The 22,748-nt window shown below is 53.7% G+C and overlaps 3 protein-coding genes and 1 non-coding gene across 4 annotated transcripts; 3 read left to right on the top strand and 1 right to left on the bottom strand.

The window, feature by feature from the left end:
* Positions 1–3,895: 3,895 nt before the first annotated feature.
* On the bottom strand, positions 3,896–7,864 carry NCLIV_050750 (conserved hypothetical protein; the record flags this gene model as incomplete). The annotated part of the gene is made up of 8 exons (XM_003884628.1): positions 3,896–3,922; positions 4,434–4,534; positions 4,805–5,129; positions 5,424–5,500; positions 5,902–6,102; positions 6,546–6,618; positions 6,968–7,148; positions 7,734–7,864. The coding sequence occupies 8 exons, from the start codon at positions 7,862–7,864 to the stop codon at positions 3,896–3,898; spliced, it is 1,116 nt and encodes a 371-aa protein (XP_003884677.1).
* Positions 7,865–11,243: 3,379 nt separating this feature from the next.
* Positions 11,244–12,372, top strand: NCLIV_050740 (conserved hypothetical protein; the record flags this gene model as incomplete). The annotated part of the gene is made up of 2 exons (XM_003884627.1): positions 11,244–11,399; positions 12,181–12,372. The coding sequence occupies 2 exons, from the start codon at positions 11,244–11,246 to the stop codon at positions 12,370–12,372; spliced, it is 348 nt and encodes a 115-aa protein (XP_003884676.1).
* Positions 12,373–14,590: 2,218 nt separating this feature from the next.
* On the top strand, positions 14,591–14,670 carry NCLIV_t120007. The gene has a single exon. It is a non-coding gene; the product is annotated as a tRNA-Leu (tRNA).
* Positions 14,671–16,414: 1,744 nt separating this feature from the next.
* NCLIV_050730 (conserved hypothetical protein) lies at positions 16,415–21,555 on the top strand (the record flags this gene model as incomplete). The annotated part of the gene is made up of 8 exons (XM_003884626.1): positions 16,415–17,032; positions 17,685–17,820; positions 18,669–18,746; positions 19,370–19,435; positions 19,996–20,130; positions 20,757–20,831; positions 21,029–21,126; positions 21,364–21,555. 8 exons carry the CDS (start codon positions 16,415–16,417, stop codon positions 21,553–21,555), a joined length of 1,398 nt encoding a protein of 465 aa, XP_003884675.1.
* Positions 21,556–22,748: the final 1,193 nt, after the last annotated feature.

Below are 22,748 nucleotides of genomic sequence, written 5' to 3'. Positions count from 1 at the left end.
CTCTCACTTTTTTCGTGTCTTGCGGCTCTGTGGATGAACCTTCGGCCCGTCGCGCCCTCCTTTTCGTTGAACATCCAACACACACGTCTCAAGAACCAGGAAAGGACCGCGGTTCGGGACGTCCTTGACTTTGCAGCCTCTCCCAAACGGGAACCAAGCGCGCAGCTCAGTAGTGTCGATACGCGCGAATTTCACGGGACGGATGCAGTTGCCTCGGATGACTCACGCGAGGGGATCCTTTGTTTTACTTCCTTTGTTTTCTGCGGTTGAACCACGCTTTCGCCTCTCTTCCCGAAAACCACGAGCACAAAAATACAAGAGCGCTGTCCTAGCGGCGTAAACCGTTGACAGACACGCGGCCGTTTAGATCCGCGCACAAACACAGGGGTCTAGATGTCCGAAAAGGCTTTTCGCCTGTATAAACTGAATCCGTTGATCTCGCCAACCAACCTTTCGGCCCTTCCTAAAATCTACTTTCGCACGCGAGACGTGTATGCGGTGTAGGCGTGGACGCTCTCTCGGCGGCCAGAGTCACCGCCGCGCACGGGCGTTTGTACGGCACCGCGGGAGTTTCGACTGCCCCCGAAAAAAGAACAGGACGATCTTCCAACGAAACGTGGCACGAGTATGAGAGGCAGAAGACGTCCAGAAGACAGCAGGACTGAAAACATACGAAAGGAAATCCTGCGAAATACGTGGCACGGCGGCGCTGGCGGCAGGCTAGAGTCGAGACGGCGCCGGTTTCATCGCAGGGGGATGCAAGAAAAATGACGGTTTGACACGCGCGTCGGCGATTCAAGGTTTTTACGGCGAAGGTTTTCCACGGAGGCGTCCAGAAGCAGAAGCGTCTTTTGAGGCCACGAAACGCCGGCGTGTGTCCTGAAAAGCGCGCACTCGCGGAGAAGATTTCCGTGCTAGGACAAGACACACGGAGAGTTGAGACGGACCGCGCGCGCGCGGGGGTCTGGAAAGATCTGCAGCTGGATGGCTCTTTTGCCGGCAGAGTGGCCCAGCTTTTCTCGAGAGGTGAGCCGAAATAAACGTAGAAAAGAAGACGAACCTTTGCAAAACGTGGAAAACACGTGGCAGACTTCCCTGGTTCGCGGAGCACTCGGTTCGCAAAAGGCTCCGTCCTTTCTTACACACGGGGCGCGAGAGCGCCGGGGCTCTGTGCGGCAGCGTGGCGCGAGTGGGGGTGAAAAAGGCCCGGAAACTCCCGGCCGCTCTGAGAAAACGCGCGCCGTGCTTGCGCGTGATGCGCGCACATCTCTTTGCGAAGAGGACAAAAAGCGTTCGCGCTCGTTCGAGCGTCTCGAAAGAGCCGTCGAGTTACCGCTGTCTCGATAGCGACCGGCGAACGAATCGCGTGGCGGCGGACGTGCACAAGTCAGTGTCGGGCTTTGCTGCGGAAAAGATGTGGTATCGCGGCACAAAAAAGAGGGAGAGAGTCGCCGCGAAGCGACCGTACCAACAAGAGGGAACGGGAGGGAACTCTCAACAGAGAGACTGCGCAGCACAGAGCGAGTTCGTGGACGTTTCACGGCAAGGAAGTTGCGGGAGTGTTCTGGAGCTGTTGAACGCACATCTGGTTCCTCTGCCTCTTGACACACACCGGAAAAATCAAAACCACAAGCCAGGGATCGCCAGACAAAAACCTGGCTACGTCCTCGTCTGTGGAAACGCGCGAAGCCACTGCTGACATAGCAAACCTTCCAGGCGCTCCTCTCGACAGCGAGCGGTCCATGTTTGTTGCCTCCCCTCTTTCTCCTGTCCGCCGGAACGCCGATGTCTCTAGGCTTGCACTCTTTTGAGAAACCGGAAAAAGCACTCCAGGCAGAGATGATTGTGTGTCCGTGCGGATTCTCCTCGCCGTCAATCGCGAGTGAGCTCCAGGAATGTGCGCGTTTGTTTGATCTGAGAAATGGACGGGTTGGGGTGGATCACGTACGCATAGAAGGACGGCTGGGAGGCAAGGAGACTGGTTTCGCTCGAGAGCACCCGGTCGCCTCGCATTTTTGAGGGGGAGGGAGGGGGTGCTCCGCCATGGCCTGAGAGCATCGCTGCGGGACACTAGCTCAATTCGAAATATCGCCGTCTGCTTTCCCCTTGCAGAGTGGGACCTACGGCGGGGCGGCTTTCCCCTTTCCAGTGAGTCGGGGCAACGGCTATACTGCCCCGACACTCGTCGCTTCCCTGTGTGCTCCTCCTGGCCTACTCCGCCGCGCGTGTGTTCAAAATAAGCGGGAAAGGGTGCTCTCTCCCGTCGGCAAATGCATCGTGTTTCCGATAGCCATCGCACCATTTTCACTTCAGTTCCAGTTAGTCGGCTCGGTTTCTCTCGACAGCAGCGCCGCACCGCAGGAGAAATATCTCTCCCTCTGCGCCTGCTACATGGCGCCTGGAATGGGGCGCGTTTTTGACAGGAGTGGCGCACGAATAAGAGAGGGAGACGTGGACGGGAGACGAAGAAACTCGACCTTTTTGTGTCTCAGCTCAGAGCGACGACCGTTACCTTCCAGTGGGATGACCTCTTCCTGAGTAGTAAAAACGTGGCATTCGGCGTTGGAGGCTTTTGGCGGTCTAGCATGGCTAATAATCCTCGAAAAACCGTAAAAGCACCCGCTTCTGTCAGCCTCGTCCACGTAACTCAGTTCTAGAAAGCCTAGAAACCTCGCATTCCGATGACTGGAAACACTCGTGCGAGACTGGAAAACACCTTGCTTGGAAACGATACAGAATCTTGCAGAGCGGGAAGAGACGTCACCCCTCTTTTGAAGCGAGGGTAAGTCACAGTGGCGTTGGAGTGAAGGCGCTCGCCGCGAGGGGGACTCGAGCAGTGTTGGGAGTTCTCGCTTTTCGAGAAAGAAAAGGACAGTCGAAGCCAGGAACATTTCAAGGTTGATGACAGACCGATCATGAAAGGAAAGAACACAGGGACAGCGACGGGCGAATCCTGGACCGAATCTCAGCCCCAATCACACGGACGCAAAGAAAAGCAAAGAATGCCAAGAGCTCCAGCATGGAGAGAAAGCAGAAAGGGACAAGAAAAGAGCAACAGAACCCGAGCGTCCGTCGCCGACTGCGATTTTCGCCTCGTAGCCATTCATGTTTGCGTTGCTGTCGGGCACGCCTGAGGTCGCGAAACGACGCCGTTTGACGTGCAAATTCGTAGCGCCCATCCGAAACCCTCGATCCGTCCGACCCCGCGCACCGCCATCTCTCGTGCGTGTCCTTCCGCACGCCAACATCGGGAGAAAACGCCCCGACACGAACCACACGCTTCTTTCTGTAAACAGGCGGAGTCCCCTCGCTGCATGCCGAAAGCGAATGCAGAGGCGGGAAAACGACCACAGGCACTGCATGCGCACCATTCGAAGCCGTCGACTCGGCACTGCGCCGCGCCCGCCCCCCTCTATTCGGCCAGAGTCAAGGAGTTCCTCCGTTTCTTGGATTCGCCACATCTGTGGAAAGACAGCAGATCAGCCTTTCCCGGCACCTCGCCTCGGCGGGTCGTACAGCGGAGAGAGTGCGAACGGAGTCGCGGCATTCTGGAGCTCAGCGGGCCGCCAGGCCGCGACCAGCTAGCGTGCCGAATGAGAACAAAGTGGCGAGTGGTGTGTGCGGACGCACCCAGACGACAAAAGCGTGGCACACATGGAGGTCGTATATCTGGGGCACGCGTCGCTACAGAGGAGCAACGGAACGCGAGAGACATCGGGGATATATAGGCAAATAGGCAGTTAACTGCCGAGACACAGAAGACGCTGTCTTGAAAGCCCACCCCCGACGAGAAGGAAGCAGCGCTAGAGAAAAAAGCGAAGAAGACCAAAGGCAGAAAGGGAACCGAACAGGAGAGACACATGATATGGAGACAGAGTCGCGCACGCACGGAGGCTTAGTCGTCCAGCGCGTCGAGGTCGTCCTGAAGAAACAAGACAGCAAAGACAGCAAACCGACCTTTTCTCTGAACACCAACTGGTTAACGAACGAAACCACATCTTAGATACCAGAAAAGCAAAAAGCCAGCTGACTGCCACCCTGCAGTTTACCCATCCTCTGGCGACCCCGCCTCCCGTTTTGACATCGCCGGGCCAAAATCTCCGGACACTCACCAGCGTTTTCTCCGCGGTGTACATACACCCCACCTCTCCTCGCCATCCCTACGCAGCGAAGCCACGCCTACCTCGCGTTCGGAGCTTCGGAGCACGCTATCAACATACCCCGAAAAAAACTCGTTCTCTGTCTTTGTTTTCCTAGGTTGCTCGTCCGCGCTCGCATGGTTTTTGAGTCTTGCTACTGCTAATAGGTACAGGGAGAATGTGCAGCAGCGGCGAAAAAAAGCGGCCTTCCGCCTGTGTCCGCCATGTCTCGATCGCACCTCCAGAGGCACCGCCTCGGAAAACGCAACGGAACATTCAAAAATCGAGACTTACAGGCAAGTCGTCTTCCTGCAGAAAGAGGTCTTCTTTGATTGTTCGCGGTCCGGGACTGTCATCGCCAGTCGTCGCCTCTCTCTTCTCGCTCTCGCCGTCCGCTGAAACAACCGAAACAGTCGCCACAGGCGAGAAGCAATGAGAGCCTGCGTCTCGCCAGCGAGACTTTCTTCTTCCCTAGAGAGTCTCCGGCAGACTGCAAAGATCCCCCCCTTTACCTCGCTCGTGTCGTACCTCCCACACACTCGAGACGGAAGCGCGCTCTGGGGACCCCGCATGCCTCGTCAAACCCCCGCTGCGTGTCTACCACCCCGCACACCGTTTCTTTCTTCCGCGGGTGTTCCTCTGTCTTCTCCCACATGGACCCTTACACTCTTCGGCGTCTTGGCCATCCTGCGCCTCGCGGTTTGCTCGATCGATTGTTTCTTGGTTCTGGTTGATGACTGCTTCCCACGCAGCTTCGTCTTCCTCGTAGTCCGCCTCGCCCGCAGCGCCTTCGTCGTCGACGAACAGGGACGGGTCGTACTGGAACAAGTCGCGCCCCGTCAGCACGTGCAGCCCGCGATTCCCGCCCTTCTTCGCCTCGGCCTGTCTCTGCTCCTCCACGGCGGCGATGCGCTCTTGCTCCTTCTTCTGCTTCCACGCGGTGAACGTCTCGAGCGTCACGGGAGTTCCGCCGGCGGGCAGAGCCGCTCGCTGCGCGCCACAAACCCGCATGCGGGGACGGCAGTGCAGAGGAGGGAGTGAACAGGAGAAAGAGACAAAAGACAGCACCTCCGGAGAGGACGCGGACGGGAGCAAAGCACTACAGACCATGGGAAACCAAGGACGCGCGAAAACGGGGGATGACAAGCGCACGTGGACGCCACAGAATGTGGCCCGTGGCGCTCCGCGATTTCCTCTCTCTTTACCCAATTCTCTTCCTCTGTGCAGGTCTGGCGCGCAGCAGGATTTCTGCGATTCGCGTCGCCTGTCTCGCCCGCCGCTTACTTCTCTCTCGACAATGACTTCGATCGGCTCCTCATCGTCCGCCTCCTGGACCGGCTGGTCACGCTTCAGGACGTAGCCTGAACCACGCAAAAGAGCGAGACGAGACGAAAAACACTCGTGCACAGACGCGAGGTCCCACGCTCGATGCGTCGAGACGTCGCAAAGCCCAAACAACGCAGCCAACGCGGGAGAGAAGAGAAAACGGAGAGAAAGAAGAAGAGACAGAGAGGAAGGAGAGACAGAGAGGAAGGAGAGACAGAGAGAAAAGAGAGAACGCGGCTGCACTGGGCTTGAAAACGACACAAAACGTCATCTGAGCCAGTCGAGATATCCGAAAGAAAAGACACAAATTTGACTCCCGGACGGACACTCACACAGCATTGACACATATACCCCTATTTACACCTATACACACACATATATATATATATATATGGCATGATTGCCTATTTGCAGACGATGCATTTTCCGTGCTTACCCGGGGGAAGACAGTGGCGGTATCTGCATGCGTCGCCACCATTCGGACACGTCCAAAACCATCCGTATTGTTTCTTTTCGACAGCGTCCAAGAAGTGCTTGCAGATGATTTCCGTCGCGTTCTGTTCGTTGCCTCGCGTATGTTTCGTCTTGATGACTTGCTCCAGTTTCTCCTGGTCCCAGTCGTCCATGGTTTCCAGTTCTGCGACAAGCATCGCCAGAAACAGAAAGCACCGATGGCTCTCGAGACAGGGAGACACCCGCCGCTTACAGGCTACTGCATCCAGCAGGGATATTGGCGTGCCCTTGGCCTCCCGACAAAATATTCCCGTAAACGCTCAACACCACCTCGCCCCCCCCCCCCCCCCCCATTTTTTTCTTGGGCAGTGGGTTAACGTATCCTGTGGAAGTGCACCACTCAACAATCGATACAGATATATATATATGAATAGATATACGAATATATGCATACACATATGAAGAGAAATACACAAAAGCACAGACCGATGGATATACGCATGTCAGCACCATCCGTGCATGTGCATATCCGCATGTATAAACGCAGTTCTTAGCTGTCCTGTCTCAGAAAAATGTGCATGCATGCAAGCGGTTTACCAGAAAGCCGAAGATATCCGAAAAACTCACTCTGCTGTCTCTGGTCGGTGTACAGACTGATTTTCTGTCCCTCCTTGCTAGCCTTCGGGTCGTACGTTCCCACCTGAAAAGAAAACGGGAAGAAGATTCGCACTGCCACTTGTGTATAGGTCTTTTTCGTTGTCTTTCGCTCCTCTTCTCGCGTGTTTCGCTTTCGGCACAAAAAGAGAAACAGCAGCACGTCAAGAAACAGCCGAGGCTCCACAGACGTCTTGCGCGTTTCCACGCGTCGTTGTGTTGCTCCTTCCTCGGGGTCCGAAAGACGCTCGGATCGACCGTCCAGGGAACGCCACGGCCGGAGAAGACTCGCCGGAAGAGAGAGACGGCGACAGTGAAGTTGACGTCGTTCTGTTTTTCCTTGAAGGACGCGCGCAGGGAGCTGTGTGCCTTCGACGGGGACACACGCGACTCACCGTGCACGAGTCTTCAGCGATTTTCTTGACGTTCTCTGTCCCTTTGAACAGCGAAGCCAACAGCGCTTGCTGCTGAGCCGTTCGCTTCTTCATTTCCTGCTCCTCCTTCTTCTTCGCCACGAGCGCTTGCTCGCCGCCTTTCAACGGCCCCTTCACTTGCTGCTGCACGCCCTTGATGTACCTACACCGGAAACACGAAAAGGAAAAGGTGACGGTCAAAGCGCAGACCACCACGAAGCAGGCAAAAAACGAAACCACAAAAATGTGTATATAAAAGATAGACACACACGGCGGTGCGTGCCTATCTCTCTAGACCGAGATATCGACGCATACATGTGTGCGCGCATGCATTCCTACGCGGGACGGAAGAAAAAGAGACGTGCAGGTCACCGAGAGCAAGAGACAGGAAGCGAAAACGAACCAAGAGAGACAGCAGAACGGGAACGTCGGGGGCGCACGCACGCGCGAGACGAAAAAGGCGAGAGAGGGAGACAAAGAGGCACGCAGGGACAAGACACAAGACTGAAGAGAGAAACGCGACGAAGGACGCGAGACAGGAAGGGAGGCGGACGGGACAACGACGCATGACGTGCGAGGTCGCTAAGCAGCGAGCAGCCAAAAAAGGGAAAAATCAGCGAGCAGCCAAAAAAGCGAAAAATCAGCGAGACAGAAGCGGAGCCGAACTTGCCACCAGGCGAAAAGAACATGCGAGGAAAACGGTAGGACGGGGAAAGAGATGCAGAAACGAAGTGGAAATCGGCCTTACTTTTGCACGGCCTTGCTTTTGTTTTTATTCTTCAAGCCGAACGTTTTGTCTTCGACGATTTTCTGCTTCTCCCTCTCCGCGGCTTTCTGCATGCCGCGTTCGGCCTTGGCGTCCTTCTTCTTGGGCGGCATTTTCACGACAGCGAAAGCGGAAACACGAGCGAGGGACGGAGAAAACGACGAGAATCTGTCTGCCTGTGCTCTGGAACAGTCCGCTGCGGGAGAGGGAAGAGACTTCAGGGCGTCTGTTCCCCAGGGCAGAGCCAAAAAACGGAACCGCCCGGAGAAAAGCAGAGAGCTTGGTCGACGAGGGCGTTTTCACTTCCTCTTTCAGCGCCGAAAAAGAAGGAAAGAAGAGGGGGAAACGCGAGGACGGCGAGACGGGGCCGAGAAGCGGGTGCCGACCTGGGGTCTGCAGAAAACGACGGGTGGCCACGGCGAGAACCTAGGGCGCCTGGGCACCAAACATGCCGAGACCGCTTTCCGCGTAGTTCTGTGCCGCTCTCTGTGGGAATAACTGGAAAAGCGAGAAATCACAATTCACGACTATCGAAGGGGCCTTTCCGCGGTCTCCGGGACAGAACAGGGCCTCCGGACGCGACTGCGCGCGCGAAACTGAAAGGCAGAAAGGAAAACGGGGAATCCGGCCAACGACGGCTGAGGCGTCGACTCTCGCCGGGTGTACATACACCGGATATGCGCGAAATGCGCGGCGTGCCGGACGCGAAACGTCGAGTGCATGTACAGCGCGAAGCTGCGCCGCGGAAAAGCACGAAAAAGAGAGATCCGCTGGAGAGAGAAGCCGTGCTGAATGGGGATGACGAGTCCGTGGGAGATCTGAGGACTGCAAAGGAGACGAAGAAAGAATAAAATAGAGGACGAGGAAAGAAAACGAGGAGACGGAGACGGCCGGAGGATCCTGAGACAGAGGGGCGACTCCAAATGCGAGATCTGCGCGGGACCAGACGCTTGGAGACTCAACGGAGACCCAATCCCTTGCGGAGGAAAGGTAACACTCCCATGAAGGAAAAGAGGGAAGGGAAAATGACAAAGGCTCTTGCCTGCGATGGAAAGTTTACAGAGGCGGAAGAAATCGAGGCAGGAAAAGCGTGCGTTTCGCGAAGAGTGGGACAACACAGCGAAGCGCATGCAGCTTTTTTGCAGCCCCCGTGGCTGGGAAAAGCGCGTGAAAAGCGCGTGTCAGCGTGGGCGACATTTGCGCGCGGTAGCGGGCGAAGACAAAAAATCCCTGCAACCGGAAAGAATCTCCGTGGGCCTTCTCTGGACTATCGCCAGAAAAGGAAAGAAAGGACACAGAGAAATCTCACCATCTGTCTACACTGATCACCCTCGGCCTCCGTTTCCTTCCTGTGTCACTCCTGCCCTTCATCCTCTTCGCGAGGGCCTTTCAACCTTTTCACTGTGTCTCTCGACTTCCGCGACTGCACTGCGTTCAGCTTCGTGATTGGCAGCCAGCCACGCCTGTGCTGTCTCTGTCTTCCTAGGTGTGTACATACACCCACTCTCTCTCTTAAACGTCTCGTGTTTTGCCTTACCTCCACACGCTTCCCTTTCCTCCTGCCCAGGAAGCAGACACACGGGAGTGAGAAGAAGTGTGTAGGGCATCCCCAACGGCGTTTGGATTTCCTCGGCGCCTCTCATACACTCTTAGCGAAGAACAGCAGGCTTTTCTGTAGCGGTAGAGGCAGAGTCGCGCTTCGTTCTCGCCGACAGGGTCGGGAGGACTTTCTTTTTTACGTTGTACAAGGAAAAGGGGGGGGGAGAAAAGGTGAGACAGCTGAAACAAGATGGGGAAAATCTCCAGGCACATGTTTCGCTGCCAAGGCCGCTGCGAATCCTCTCACCATCTCGACGAAGCGAAACAGTTACACGTCTGTTGACCTGCATATGCTTAAAACCGACCTAGACGTACATTATATATATATATATATATGTAAACGCATCTGTTGCTAGAAGCTCCCAAAGCATATGCATGTATATGTTTGTGTCAGAAAAGCCCTGAACGGGTGTTTGAGAAGAAACGAAAGCCCAGCGTTTCTTCCTTCCCGCCGTTTTTGCCTCCTAGGACGTGCCCGTGCTTCCTTCCTGATCACCCTTGCGCCCGTTTTTCCTCTGTCTCTTCCCCTCTGTTCCTTCACAGCGACCTCTCTCTCTTCTTTCTCTTCCTTCCCTTCTTCCTCCTTTTCCCCGTCCCTTCTGTTTGTTTCTCTTTCCACTGCGAGGGGACCTTTGCAAGCTGTGTTCTGCCGACGCGATGCTGCGCACGGTGTCTTTGGGGTGTCCCCGGCGCCACGCCGCGAACGGCGTGGCATTTCGGGACGGAGACGGCCCCTGTCTGTTCGCTCGTGGAAATGTGCCCTGCTCGTTTGCTGGAGATCGCACAGCATCGGCGGAGCCCGTGGAGCGTGCGCTCTGTTCTTCCTTTCCTCGTTCCTCGCCTCGCGCGTCTGCGACCTTCTCTAACCGTCTCGCGTCCCGTCGTTCAACTCCTGCGTCTCGCTTGTCTCGTCTCCTCTCGTCTCCTCTTTCTTCTCCTCGTTTCGCTTTTTTTCCAGAGTCTGCTTGTGTATCCTCCCCTTCTTTTCGCGCGCCACATCGCTGCGCGTCGTCCACTTCTTGTGCGTCTTTTTCGTCTTCCTCTTGCTTTGTTTCTCCGTTCCGCTCTGTCTCTTTTTTTCCCGGCGCCTCGGCCGTCTCAGCCGTCGCTTCAGATTCTGGGCGAGAGCAGGCGCGGCGTCCGTGTCGCTGCTTCGCGTCGTCCGCGAACGAAGAAAACACGTCGACAACGGGCGGGAAAACGGCCCTCGCAGGACGCAACTCCAGTCGCGGATCTGACGCAGGCGGAACGCCCGCGAAGGCGGAAGACGGATGGACTCTCGGCACCTCTTCCTCTTTCCGCGCCTCTGCCCAGCAGAAGAAAGCGGCTGAGAGTAACGAAGAAGACGCGCAGGAAGACGCAGAAAGGGAAGAGGACCACGCTGCGCTGCCAGGCGGCGCTGTTCCAGCGAGAGCGCGCACGCGGATTGCCCCACGTGCCGTTACTCGAGAAGGGAAGGGTCAGGGAGACGCGACAGAACCACATGCGGATGACAGTGGAGATTTAGGGGATGGTTGTCGCGACGTTTCCGCAGTTCCGGAGAGTGCCTGCAGCCTTGCCCAGCAGACAGCGCGTTTTCCGGCCGCCACGCGAAACGCTGCTAAGCCTGTTGCTTCTCCAGAGGATGCAAATGGCATTCTTCCTGCCGAGACTCCCGTGCCCAAGACACAGACACGCCAAGGGGACAGAGCCTCCGGTGTATCGACACCTCCACTTTCTTCTCCCTCGAGTTGTCCTGTGAATTCATCTTCTCTCTCCTCCGTTTCCGCCCTCCGTTGTACGCAAGAAACCGCTGCGTGTGGGGAGGGGACTTCCGCGGAGGTATCCTCGGGTGCGTTTTCATCGTCCGTCTTCTTTGACCAAGACGACAGTCTGTACAGACAGTTCGCGTGCATGCGTCGAGTTCGCGAACCGCCGAGCCTGCGCAACGCTCTGGAAAACTTTAAAGTTGCTTCCAAAGAGGCGACGCGAGCGCGCGGCAGAGCCTGGAGCGTCTATGAGGGCTGGCCGCCGCGATCGCGCATCCCCGTCGGAGACGAGCACTCAAAGGTGAGAGCGTCGATCGAAGTTTCTCGCAAGAGAAGGGAAAAGGTCGTAAAATGTCGTTTTCTGTCGATTTAAGGAACGTCTTTTTCGGTGGCAAATCGAAACAACGCCTCGTGTGCAGAGAGTCAGATGGGTTCAGGTTAGATGATTCGCTACGCGTACTCGGAGCAGGCAGTGAACTCGTGGATGCATCTGGTGCTTGAAAGTGAGACGCAGTCGAGACGCTGGTGTGCATAGCGAGCTCTGTTTCACGTTTGAGATTTGACGCGGAGATGAACGGCGGGGGTTCGGCTTCGCGAAGAAAGGCAACCACCGCGGTATTGCCGCATGAGGAGGCAAAGACGGATTTTTCCGCGAAGCACATGTTCGTGCCCATGCAGTCAGCGAAGAGCGAAATGACAAGGATGTAGAACACCAGAAGGTGCGAGACGGGAACACATTGCATCTGAAGAGAGAGGCGAGGCTCGGCGTCCGAAGAGCCCCTGACGGTCGGTTTCCCAGCCTCTGTGTTTCCGGCAGAGAAACCGACGTCGACACGCCTCAGAGATTTTTCGTGTATGCCATCTTGAATCGACCTTTCCTCACCTGGGTTCTGCTTGTCTCGTTTTTGATTAAAACTCTGCTTTCTACTTGATATATATCGCGTCCTCTCTCTTCCCTCTGTAGCTTTTTCTCTCGTTTTTCTTCGCGGCCTCCGCTGTGTGTGAGACCGCTGCGCCTAGTCTCCTCTCAGCCCGCCTGCATGGCTGTCTCACGTCTCTTTTTCTTTTTGCGGCCGTTGCAGTTCGGACCCCTGAAGAGGCGCGCCTTCGTCTTCAACCGCGTGAACGGCACGGGGCGGCGACGCGAGGCAACGCTGGCGATATGCTGCGGAAACAAGCCTGTGTTGCTGCTGAGCGAAGTCGAGTTCGAGGCGCTAGTCGAGAAATTGCCCTGGATCAAACACGAAATGTCGGAGTTCAAGAAACTCCTGTGAAGCGGCAGACAAGCGCAGAGAAAGGAAAGAACGCGCGAACACGAAGAGGAGAAGATCGCCTTCGGTTGCAGACAGGCGCGCGACTGCAAGACACAGACCGAGTGAAGTGCCAGGAGCAAGAGAGAGGCGAGAGAGAGAGACAAAGAACAGGGAAAACTCAGAGGAAGAGATCGACGTGAAGAGTCAGGGGAAGAGAGCCGAGAACGCAACACAACAGGAGAAAGAGGAGAGCTGTTTTCCGTGCTAGCGGGGACGGTCTGTTTTCAGTCACCCCCCTCTGTGGACGTTCCTGTCTGTTAGCGTCAGAGATTCCGACCTCGAGGCGCGAGAGATTTTGGGGGTGAAGCGACTTCCGAGATTTCAAAGTGAATAAATACGAGAAAATGAAAAGCAAACTCCCAACCGCAAGACGAAGCCGAAAGCTCCCCTTCCCCTTCCTGAGCTTTGTAACGAGGTCCTTGGAAAGAGTACGACAACCATATGCATGGAGGCCCCCTGACATATATACATATCCATACATATACGTATACATATACATAAATATATATATGTAATACTTGTGAGTGTATAGGGATGTGGATATATGCACGCACATGTAAATGAGCATCTGCGAAGAGGGATATATTTCGTGGAAAGCGGTGGCGTTATGTCCTCTTGCACTTTTCAGAGCCAAGATCCAAAAGTGTCTGAAGATACCAGCGTCAAGCGTCTGCCCCCCCCCCCCCCCCCCACCGAGTTCAGTGTCCGCTCTGCGGTGGAAAAACACAGTAAATCTAAACATATATCTTTGCCTGTATAGAGTCCCCTGTATATATCTCTATGTCTTTATCTCTCTCTATAGACACATGTGTCGCCCTCTTTGTATACGTATATATATATATATATATATATATAGACTCACCGTAGGCCAACGGCTCTCTATGTATATGTATGTATATTCATGTGGATGTGTGCGCAAGCACCTGGGAAGGGAGAAACGTAGGATCGTTGGACAGACTCTCCTCTTGCTTTGTGAACACTAAAAGTAAACAAATGGATGAGAGGTACATCTTTGTATATAAGCAACCGTGTTCTTCGTAGCCACGAGATGGCTGCTTTGCACATAGAGACAGGAAAAGAATGCGGGGGAGAGAAGGGATCTCATTCACCAAGGGGGAGGGGCCGTGGGGCCATACACGAAGTTCCGGCGCCGCGACACACTCAGAGAGAAAATGCGGAGACAAAGGAGCGCGGAAACGAGAAACACGTGCGAGAAGGAAGGACAGAAAACAAAACTTCTTGGGAGCTCTGCTACACACGCTCCGTGCATAGGCAACAAGAGAGAAGGACACTATTTGCTGTATCAGGTAAGGCATCTCTCGCGACACATGCCAAAAGAGAACGGCACGGCTCTTTTCCTTGTACGAGCAAAGTGTGATAGCAAACAAAGGTGGACTTGAAAGCTGGGAATGTGAGCGGGAAATCGCGATGCAAATCTCCGATGGAAGATGACTTCTTCCTTCAGGTGGCGGCTGAGCTCGCCTCTCACAGCCGTCGCTTAGAGAGACAAGAAGACTCTAAGGAAGAATTCCTTTCGAGTTTTGCAGGAGCAGAGCGCTTTAGAGTCCCTGACAGAGCAGGGGAAAAAACTGGTTGTTCTTTGCCTTCCTACGTCTTCACCACACCCAGGCCTTTTCTTTTAATCTCTGCCTTCCTTTCCTTCTTCTCTCCCTTGATCTCTCTCTTCTTCTCTCCTGTGATCTCTCTCTTCTCCTCCCACCGCTTCTCTCTCTCTGTTCTTCTCTGTCTTTCTCCCTCTTCTTCTTTGTTCTTTCGCGTCTTCTCTTCCTTGTTCTGCCGCTTCCCTCTGCCTCTATGTGTGTGCGTCGTGATTGACAGAGTTCGTTGTTGCGGCTCCGAGCGTCACACAGGCTCTCAAGAGTTGCACAGCTGACAGCATCTCCCTGCTGTTCGCCCATCTTGACATGAGTGTTTCTCAGTCTCCGAAGAAGTCCGGACCCCCGTCTTCTCTCTTCCTCTCTCTTCGTCTGAGGAAGACGCATCCACTGATTCCAGCCCGTCTTCCAGATCCGACGGCTCGGCGCAAAGACAGCCCCGTTGCCCAACAGTTGAAGCGACGCCTGCCGCTTCGATGAGGCAAATCCTTTTTTTTCGCGAAAACAACGGAAGAAAAAAAACCACCTTTAGAGGCTCGCCAAGACTCCCTGGTGGTGAGGGCGGCAGAATGGCCGAGTGGTCTAAGGCGCTGCGTTTAGGCCGCAGTCCGAAAGGGCGTGGGTTCGAACCCCACTTCTGTCAGGAAGAACGGTTTCGTTTTTGACCCATCCATACAACTTAAAATGTTACAGGAATTCCTTTCTTCAAGAAAGGGAGTGCAAAAGGCACGTCTTAGTCTCCCTAGAGGGAGCTGAGACGATTCGCACATGTGTTCGCGTCTGCATGGACACCTATGTAGTGCGCGCTGTTTTCCTGTTTTTGGAGTCACCAGACAGAGATCCTGATAAAGATTTTCCCTTTCCAGAACGGGACAGAGAAGACGCAAGCGTTCCCACTGTAGATGTCGTGTGTATCTGTTTGTATCTGCACGGGTATGTATTGCCCGTGCGTGGTGTTTTTCTCCGCACCGTACGAATGTTTGTATTTATGCACTGCGCTTGCATGCATTAAATGCACACATGATCGTAGACGTCCAAGGCGGGTTGGGCGTGTCTTGCGCGAAATGCTTCACGAAATTCTCTCCCTCTTGTGCCGTTGCGTCTTCTCAGTTTCCTTCTCTGCGCCTCCTCGTTTCTCTGAGAGCGACAGCAAACGCGAAGGAAAGAGCGGAGCTCGCGGAAACGCCGTTCAGCGGCGAGACCGCGGGACCAACCCGGGACGCGAGCCGCTCGGGAGAAATGGAGACGCGTGCGAAGATTTCTCGGGTGTGGTGGACGAGAGACGAGTGTCTCTTTCTCCTTCTCTGGTGCTGTGATGCGCGTGGCAATTGCCGCGGAAGTGAGGAAAACGAGGAAAGCGTAGGGACTTTCTCACCCGGACACACTCCCTGCGAGAACGAAAAACAGAGACACACGTCCGCGAAAATACACGAGAGAGAGATTGCATGTGCATGCGCTGGCGCCTGTGTAGTCAACCGCAGTCGAGAGGCGACAGACGAATCGAGGCAGCGTCTCTTTTTGTGAAGAGAAACCGCTTTCTGCACGTCTTGTCTCCAGAAAACCTGGAACACACGCGCAGGAATGCAGCTCGACGCGCGTGGATAGATGTATATTTTTGCGTTTGTTTTTTAGGTGTGCGTATTTTGTGTATATAGGTGTTGGTGTGCGACGGATAATGTGTACGCGTGTCCGTGACTTTCTCTCCGACTTTCTCTCCACACAGTGGCAAAGGCTCCCGTGATTTCTGAATGCCCGGCGGCTCTTTGTCTCCCACTTCTTGTCTCCTCCCTCGCCCATCTGCGCGTCTTCTCCCTCGCCGTCTCCATCGACTTCTCCCTTCCTCTTCGGCGTGACTTGGCACAAATATGCTCTTTTACACACTCCAAAGGCAGGACAGCTACGAATCTCTCTGTGTCCCCTCGCATCTAAAAAGACTTCATGAGCATACACATATACACAGATATACTTACAGAGATCCTAGGTATACCTATGTTCACATCGAGCGTATGTATGTATATGTATATATATATATATATATATATATATGGATATGTCTGTATATAGTACATACATGTGCTTATATATTTGGCGTACATAGGAATTTCCTCTTCGGTTGAGGAGCATATCTCTCCTGGCAACTGAGTGCAGCTGTCTATCTTCTTCAAAGATTGCCTCCTCGTGAAGCGATTTCATCTTCTCTTTCAGAATTGTCGACTTGCCTCTTTTTTTGCGCCCTGTAGTTCCATCTCCGCTTGTGTCTCTGTCTTTCTGGTGCCCCACCTCCTGCGTATTTGCTGGCGGCAGCGTTTGCCATCGTATCCGCTCTCTTCGACGGTCGCTGTCCCGGTTTTTTCCACTCCTCCCACCTGCGATTTCCCCGACACGCCATGCCACGCGGGAGACGCATGCACCACACCGGCGTCTCCACCGGCTCAGCCGAGATTGAAGAAGATCTCGACGAAGGGGACGGCGCACGTGAAACGGAGGAAGGGAAGGAAAAGGAGGAGGAGGAAAAGCAAGAGGAGGGACCTTTCTCGCGCCTCCCACTGCCCTCCTTCTTTGAAGACGCGCCTCCGACTCCTGAAGAGAAGGCCCAGATTCGCGAACTGGAAGCCGTCATTGCCGACTTCTTGGCGGAGCGCGCGAAACGGCAAAGGTTCCGCCTTCCGCCGACAGCCTCCGACTCAGGTGGGTGTACACCCCGCGGCGGTAGTGTGCCGCGAGGGGACTCGGACCGAGAGAGCGAGACAGAGCGCCAAGCAGAAGGCGCTGAAGCAGGCGAAGAAGGTGAAGCGGACGGAAAGGGAAAAGAACGGGAACAGAAAAGGCGGAGGCTGAGAGGTGGAGACTCCGAGACGAGGAGCGAGGACGGAAACGAAGAAGCATACGAGGAAAGATCGGAACCCCACTTCCGACTGGTTTATGATCCGCAAGAAAAAACGCCGCTGATAGTCAAAACGGCAACCACTCAGTACGATGGAAAACCTACGACGCTCAGTCCAGAGGTAAGCATGTCAAGGATGCACATCCCATCTCTCTCTGGTTCCCTACCTCCGTTTTGGGAGATCGCTCTGTGTGCTTCTCTTTCTCCCACCGTGTGCTTCTCCTCTCTCTCGTCTCCGTCGCTTCCTCTCCAATCCTCTAGATCAGCTTAGCTGTATCTGTCTCTGCCTCTTTATTTCTGCCATCATCTCTCCACTCTCTGTGACAGCGTGTGTCTATGTTTACTCAGACGTGCAGAAAGGTTTCTGTACGCGCCAATCTGCAAAGGACAAGACCCGCTTCTTCAGTGGACCATCCGTCTGTGAACACACATTTTGCGTGCATCTCTCTTTCTCTCGTTCTCCCTTCTCTCTCTTTTCCCCATTCTCTTCTCCTCCCGCTCTGTCTCCCTCTCTCTGTGTCTCTCTCTGTCTCTCTTCCTCTGCCTCTTTCTCTGTCTCTGTTTCTCTTTCAGCCTCTACGCACACATCTCTCCATTACTACCTCCGTGGGCAACGACGTTTCCCATGCCACTGGAAGGCGCCTTTTATACGGATATATGTATTTATGTATATATATATATATATATATATATATGTTTACAAGTATGTGTCTCCATGTGCACACACTTTTATGAGTGAGCATGTGCATCGCAGTTCATTATCTTTTTCTCAGCTCCAGAGAAAGCTTGTGCGACGGACGGTGATGATTCTTCTGTTTGCTGCGCCCTACGCGACGAAGCTCAGCGACCTGCGAGAGGTGATTCTTGTGGAGCAAACCGTGAAGAAAACCAACTTACGTTTCATTCTCAGTACGTCCCCTCCAAGAATACGGGACAGCAGGTGCCCGCGGCCAACTCGCTACACCCAACAAACTACATGCATACATAAATACATATATATATATATATAGAAATATATGCAAATTTGTACGTAGACATACATACGTATATGTATGTCTATGCATTTATCACGCCTTCATCCCTGTGTATACACCCAATTCCTATGTCTAGATTTCTTTGTTTCTTTAGACTTATTGTGGACGTGGCTAGCGGTAGTTATACGTGCCCGTTCAGGTTCCTCTCCTCTCCCTTATTTCATTCCAGTGTTTCCAGTGCATCCGCATCATCCTTCCTGGATGTGCCCTTCCACGATTTATCTCTCTGCCTTCTCTGAGCTCACCTCATATGAGTATATGTACATACGGTTGTATGCCTATATATATATATATATATATATAAATAGTTCTGTGCGCATAAAGGTACTGAGGGAGATTTATTTCCGTCGCGTGATAGTCAAGCTGCAGAGAATGGAAGGGATGTGCGTGCATGAGCCTGCGAGCGGCTTTTTGGAGACGAGGCAGGCCTGCGCTTTTCACTGATCCCTTCGAGACGTTCGCGGTTGGAGTTGAGTATAAGAAAATTCATCGCTTCTTTCTCAGTCAAACGCCAGGCTCACCAGCTCTCACTGCTTCTCCTGTCGTGCAGTCTTCTGTCCAAAGAAGACGAGCATTCTCTTTTCGTGCGCCTCTTCCTTCTCTCCCTCTTTTTTCTCTTCCTCTCCTTCTCTCCTTCTCTCCTTCTTTTTTCTCTTTTTCTTCCTTTCTCTGCTTCGGTCGTCGTTAGCGCCAACATCCGCTTGCATTTCTGTTCTTTTCCAGAAGAGACGGCGCGCGTTATGCGTACGCACTTGGGGCTTCTCCTGCGTCGGATCAGCGGCAGTCCAGGCAACGGAAGCAGTAGGCGCGAAAAAACAAAACGAAACGCCTCGGGACGAAAAGAGTGACGGGTGCCTTTCTTCGCGCGGCAGGCCTGTAAATCCGCTGGAAACTGAAAAACCAAACCGCAACAGAAACTCTCAACACACGCGAGCGCACGCGCGCCCTTCTCGCGGGGCCTCCAAGGAAGCAGGATCGCCGCGTGCTTGCCTGTGGAGACGAAACGCTGCGGACTGCTTAAGACAGCTAAAAGTGTTGGATTCGAACATCCTAGTACATTAAGGTTATTCCAGATCGGTTATGTTCTAGGCTTCACAAGAGGTGGATCAAGAAAAGCTTCGAAAGAGAGGGGATCCTCGAAATGGAGAAAGGGATGAGACGGAAAAGATATCGCTACAGCAGAGAGGTCAGACGGAAGCGTATTGCGGCTATGAGAGAGCGGATTGGAGACATTCGTCGGTGGGCGATACGCTGTTCCCTCTCCCGTTTTTTGGCAAAAAAACTCGGTTTCCCTCGTTTTTCCAAAAACGCATGCAGCTCCTACAGAGACCCGAAACCTCTCCATGTCGTGCTCGCCGTGCTGGCGAGTCGGCCGGCCTCACCCGCGTGCCTGTCGTCTCTTTGCTCTTTTCTGTTTTCATCAGCGGACTGCTACTATCTCTCTCAGGGAATCGTCCATGCTCGCCACATTGAGAGCCTCACGACGGAGCGTGAGTCTCCGCCCCGGTTGGGCGGTTTCAATGCAGTGAAAAAAGGAATTGCCGTCGCGAAACACGGGTGATGAGATTCGTGCTTGGTCGCCGTGTTTTCGCGCGTGCCTCTTTAGGAGCTTCTCAGCAGGATGTCGCTCTTTTCGGTTTCTTCCCGTCCTCGAATCGGCTGTAGAGATAAGCGTGGCAGCGCGAACCACAAAGCACGTCTTCGAGATTTACACGCAAACCCTCTCACAGAGAAATTGCAGGAGGGTTAAGTGCATTTTCGTCTCGGGTTTTCCTGGCTGGTGGTTTTACCTCTGGAAAGGTGTTTTTCCCTCTGTCGCCTTGCCTCTCTCTCGCCTTGCCTCTCTCTCGCCTGTCGCCGCGCGTGCGTCGCCTTCTTCTCTGTCTTCTTTGGCTCGCCTTTTCGACTTCCGAGGACGACGTGCGTCTTCTATCGGCACCTCGGTTCCTTCTGCCAGCCCCCGCATCTTTTGCTCTTCGTCAGACGCCCACTTCTGCTTTCAGGGGTTTTTTGTCTTTCTCTCTCGTTCCCTGTCGCACCTGTTCTTCAGGTGAGCACCAGCTGCGAGGGTTTCTGCTCTTCCTCGTCCCAGGCTTCATTGCATGCAGAGGCTCTCTGCACGAGAGCGAGTTGAAGGGATACTTGACAGCTTGTGGGCGCTCCGACATTATTCGCGACTTCTCCGGTAAACGTGGGCAGAAGGGACGAGACGCGGGGGAATTGGAACGGATGGCGATGCACTTCGTTTTCTCATCTCCCTGTCACACAGAAAACCGAAGCACCAATACGCCTTCTCGCAACCCTGAAAGAAATATCGTGTCTCTCTCCGGTGGACGGCTGCTTTCAACTCTTCGTATGCAGTGCATGTAGATTGTCCATACATATTTGTGAATGTCGATGCGAATACATAGAGAGAGCGACAGTGTCTATCAGGTTCTCAGAAGTCTATCAGCGTAGGCACATGCACGCAGATAGACAAATGTTCTCTCAATGTACACATGCATCTGTACATGTTCACTTGCACGTGCGTGCACTAGCAATTGTGTGCCGTATTCATCAGCTCCAACGTATGTAGAGTTTTGAGAAGACCATTGTCGTTCATCCTGGTGTATATACACCCAGGTTTGCTTGTCACGTTCCGTGGATCGGGTTCGCTCGCCGGTAACTTCCGACACAGACCGCGGCAGCAAAGACACAGTCGATGTGTTGCCGTTCATGAGTAAACGGCGCTTCTTGTTTTTTCTTCTGGAGGCGCTCTCCGCGTCTTTTTCTTCATGCAACGCTGCGTCTGGGACTTCTTCCTCTGCGCAGAGGCTGACCTCGCAGGCCTCGCCCTCCCCGAAAATCAGAAGGTTCACGGCAAATCGCTGAAAGACTCGCCCCTGCGTAGGTGTCGCGCGTCAGACGGACCCCGGACCAAAGAGCCAGAGCGCGTCGCCTCTGAACATCGTCTCCATTCACACTCATTCTCCACGTTTAAAAGCGTTTGCCTCTGACTTGTTCATTTTCCTTCCCCGTCAGGAGTTAGAGGGCTCTTTATTCTGTTGCCTCTCTGTTTCCCTCGTTTCCTTTTCCCTTGTCAGGACTAGAAACGCTCTGGGACTTCCTCCTCGAATGCCGCCTTTTGAAATACCTCACATTTGTCAGCGGCGCGTCGTCTGACGCGCCGAATTCTCACCAGGTGAGGCGCGCGTGCCGAAAGGAACACGACGAAAACCAAACGGTCTGGCTACTGTCGATCCTCGTTTTGCTCTTCCTTCTTCCTCTCGCGCTGGAGAGAGCACGTGGTCACTTCCCTTGTTCGGCCAACTCTTGCCATTCTCTCTGGCGAGGGCCGGTGTCGCTGCTCAGCGCTCGTCCTCTGTATCTCGTTTTCTATGTCGAGAACGGGATTTGCACGGCCTGCTTCTGCGTTCAGCTGAGTTCCGTGCGCCCAACCTCGCGTCTGCGGGACGAGCTGTCTCTCGAAAACTTTCGAAAGGAGTGCAAAGCGCACTGGGGCGTTCGCCTGCCCTCAGGCGACCTTTTCGGCCATCCCGAGGTCTCAAGCGAAGATGATGGAGACTCGGAGGCGACGTCGGAGACTCTCTCAGATTCAGACGGCGCGTAAAGAATCCGCTCTTGCGCCTGAGAAAACATGAAAGAGTTTGAAAGACGACGCGAGGCGAAAATGCTCCGCCGCCACGGTGGGCTCTCGTGGACAGAAAGCCGCGTCCATGCCAGCATCGCTGAAGAGAAAAGAGACCCCTGGCATAGCTGAAGGCGCATGCATCGAGCCTTGGATAGGAAGGCTTCCCGCTCGTCGCGCCGAAAGGGAGACCCGAAGAAGGCTTGTGGTTCGTACGAAAAAGGAACGTTGCTCTGTCCAGCTCCCTCCGTGAAGCTTAGACTGGCCGCCATCCCGTGACATACATACACACGTACATGTAGATGTGTGTTGCGGAGCTGTGTTGGTGTGCATCTACGGTTGTAGATGAGGATTTGCCTTCTTTGCTTACCTGGGTACATTTACATAGATGACATCTCATCTCTCAGCTATAATTGCGTGGACATATATATATATATATATATATATATGTATATGGCCCATGCCTCTGTCTCGGTTTTGTGTTGTTTGAAGAGGCACGGGGACTGTTCATGGGCTGACACTTCAGAGAGGCCCGTCACTGCATGCAGCCCATTTCTAAACCTTTTAAAGCCGCAGGACTGAAGAATACCGAGATGCAGGAAGAGCTTCTGCGCACGATTCTTCAGCAGTTCGTAGACTCAGGGTCTCTCCTCGCATCTGGTTTGAAGCAACTCTTCTTCCTGACTCACCATTTATATATATATATATATATATATATATATATATTTATACCAGTCTCCACACATCGTACGCATCTGTCGAAGATGCAAATATTCATAAGCACTTCGATATTGGATGAGATAAAACATGTTTCTGGCATATATATATATATATATATATATATATACGGATAGCTTTACGCATGCAACGAATTGGTACCGGGGTGTACCTGTAGCCTCCGTTTGTTCCAGTTTCCTTTAACCGGCACTTTGCTTTACATTTTGCATTCGCAGTCTTCTTGGGAATCTTTCCCGTTGCTCCTCAACAGGAAAGAAACTATTTTTGCAGTCTTTGCTGAAACGTCTCTTTCAGATTTGCACGCCCCCTTTTAACGTAGCCAAAGCTCTTCTCCCTGGAAGACAGTCCCTGTCTTTTTCTCGCCGGCATCTTTTCCCTGCCTCTGCTTTCGCTCGTCCTAGACTCGCGTTCTTTCTCTCGATATCTGAGTCATGTAT

Source organism: Neospora caninum, chromosome X, assembly GCF_000208865.1.
Source record: "Neospora caninum Liverpool complete genome, chromosome X".
Lineage (NCBI taxonomy): Eukaryota > Apicomplexa > Conoidasida > Eucoccidiorida > Sarcocystidae > Neospora > Neospora caninum.
This window is presented reverse-complemented; position numbering and strand designations above follow the sequence as displayed.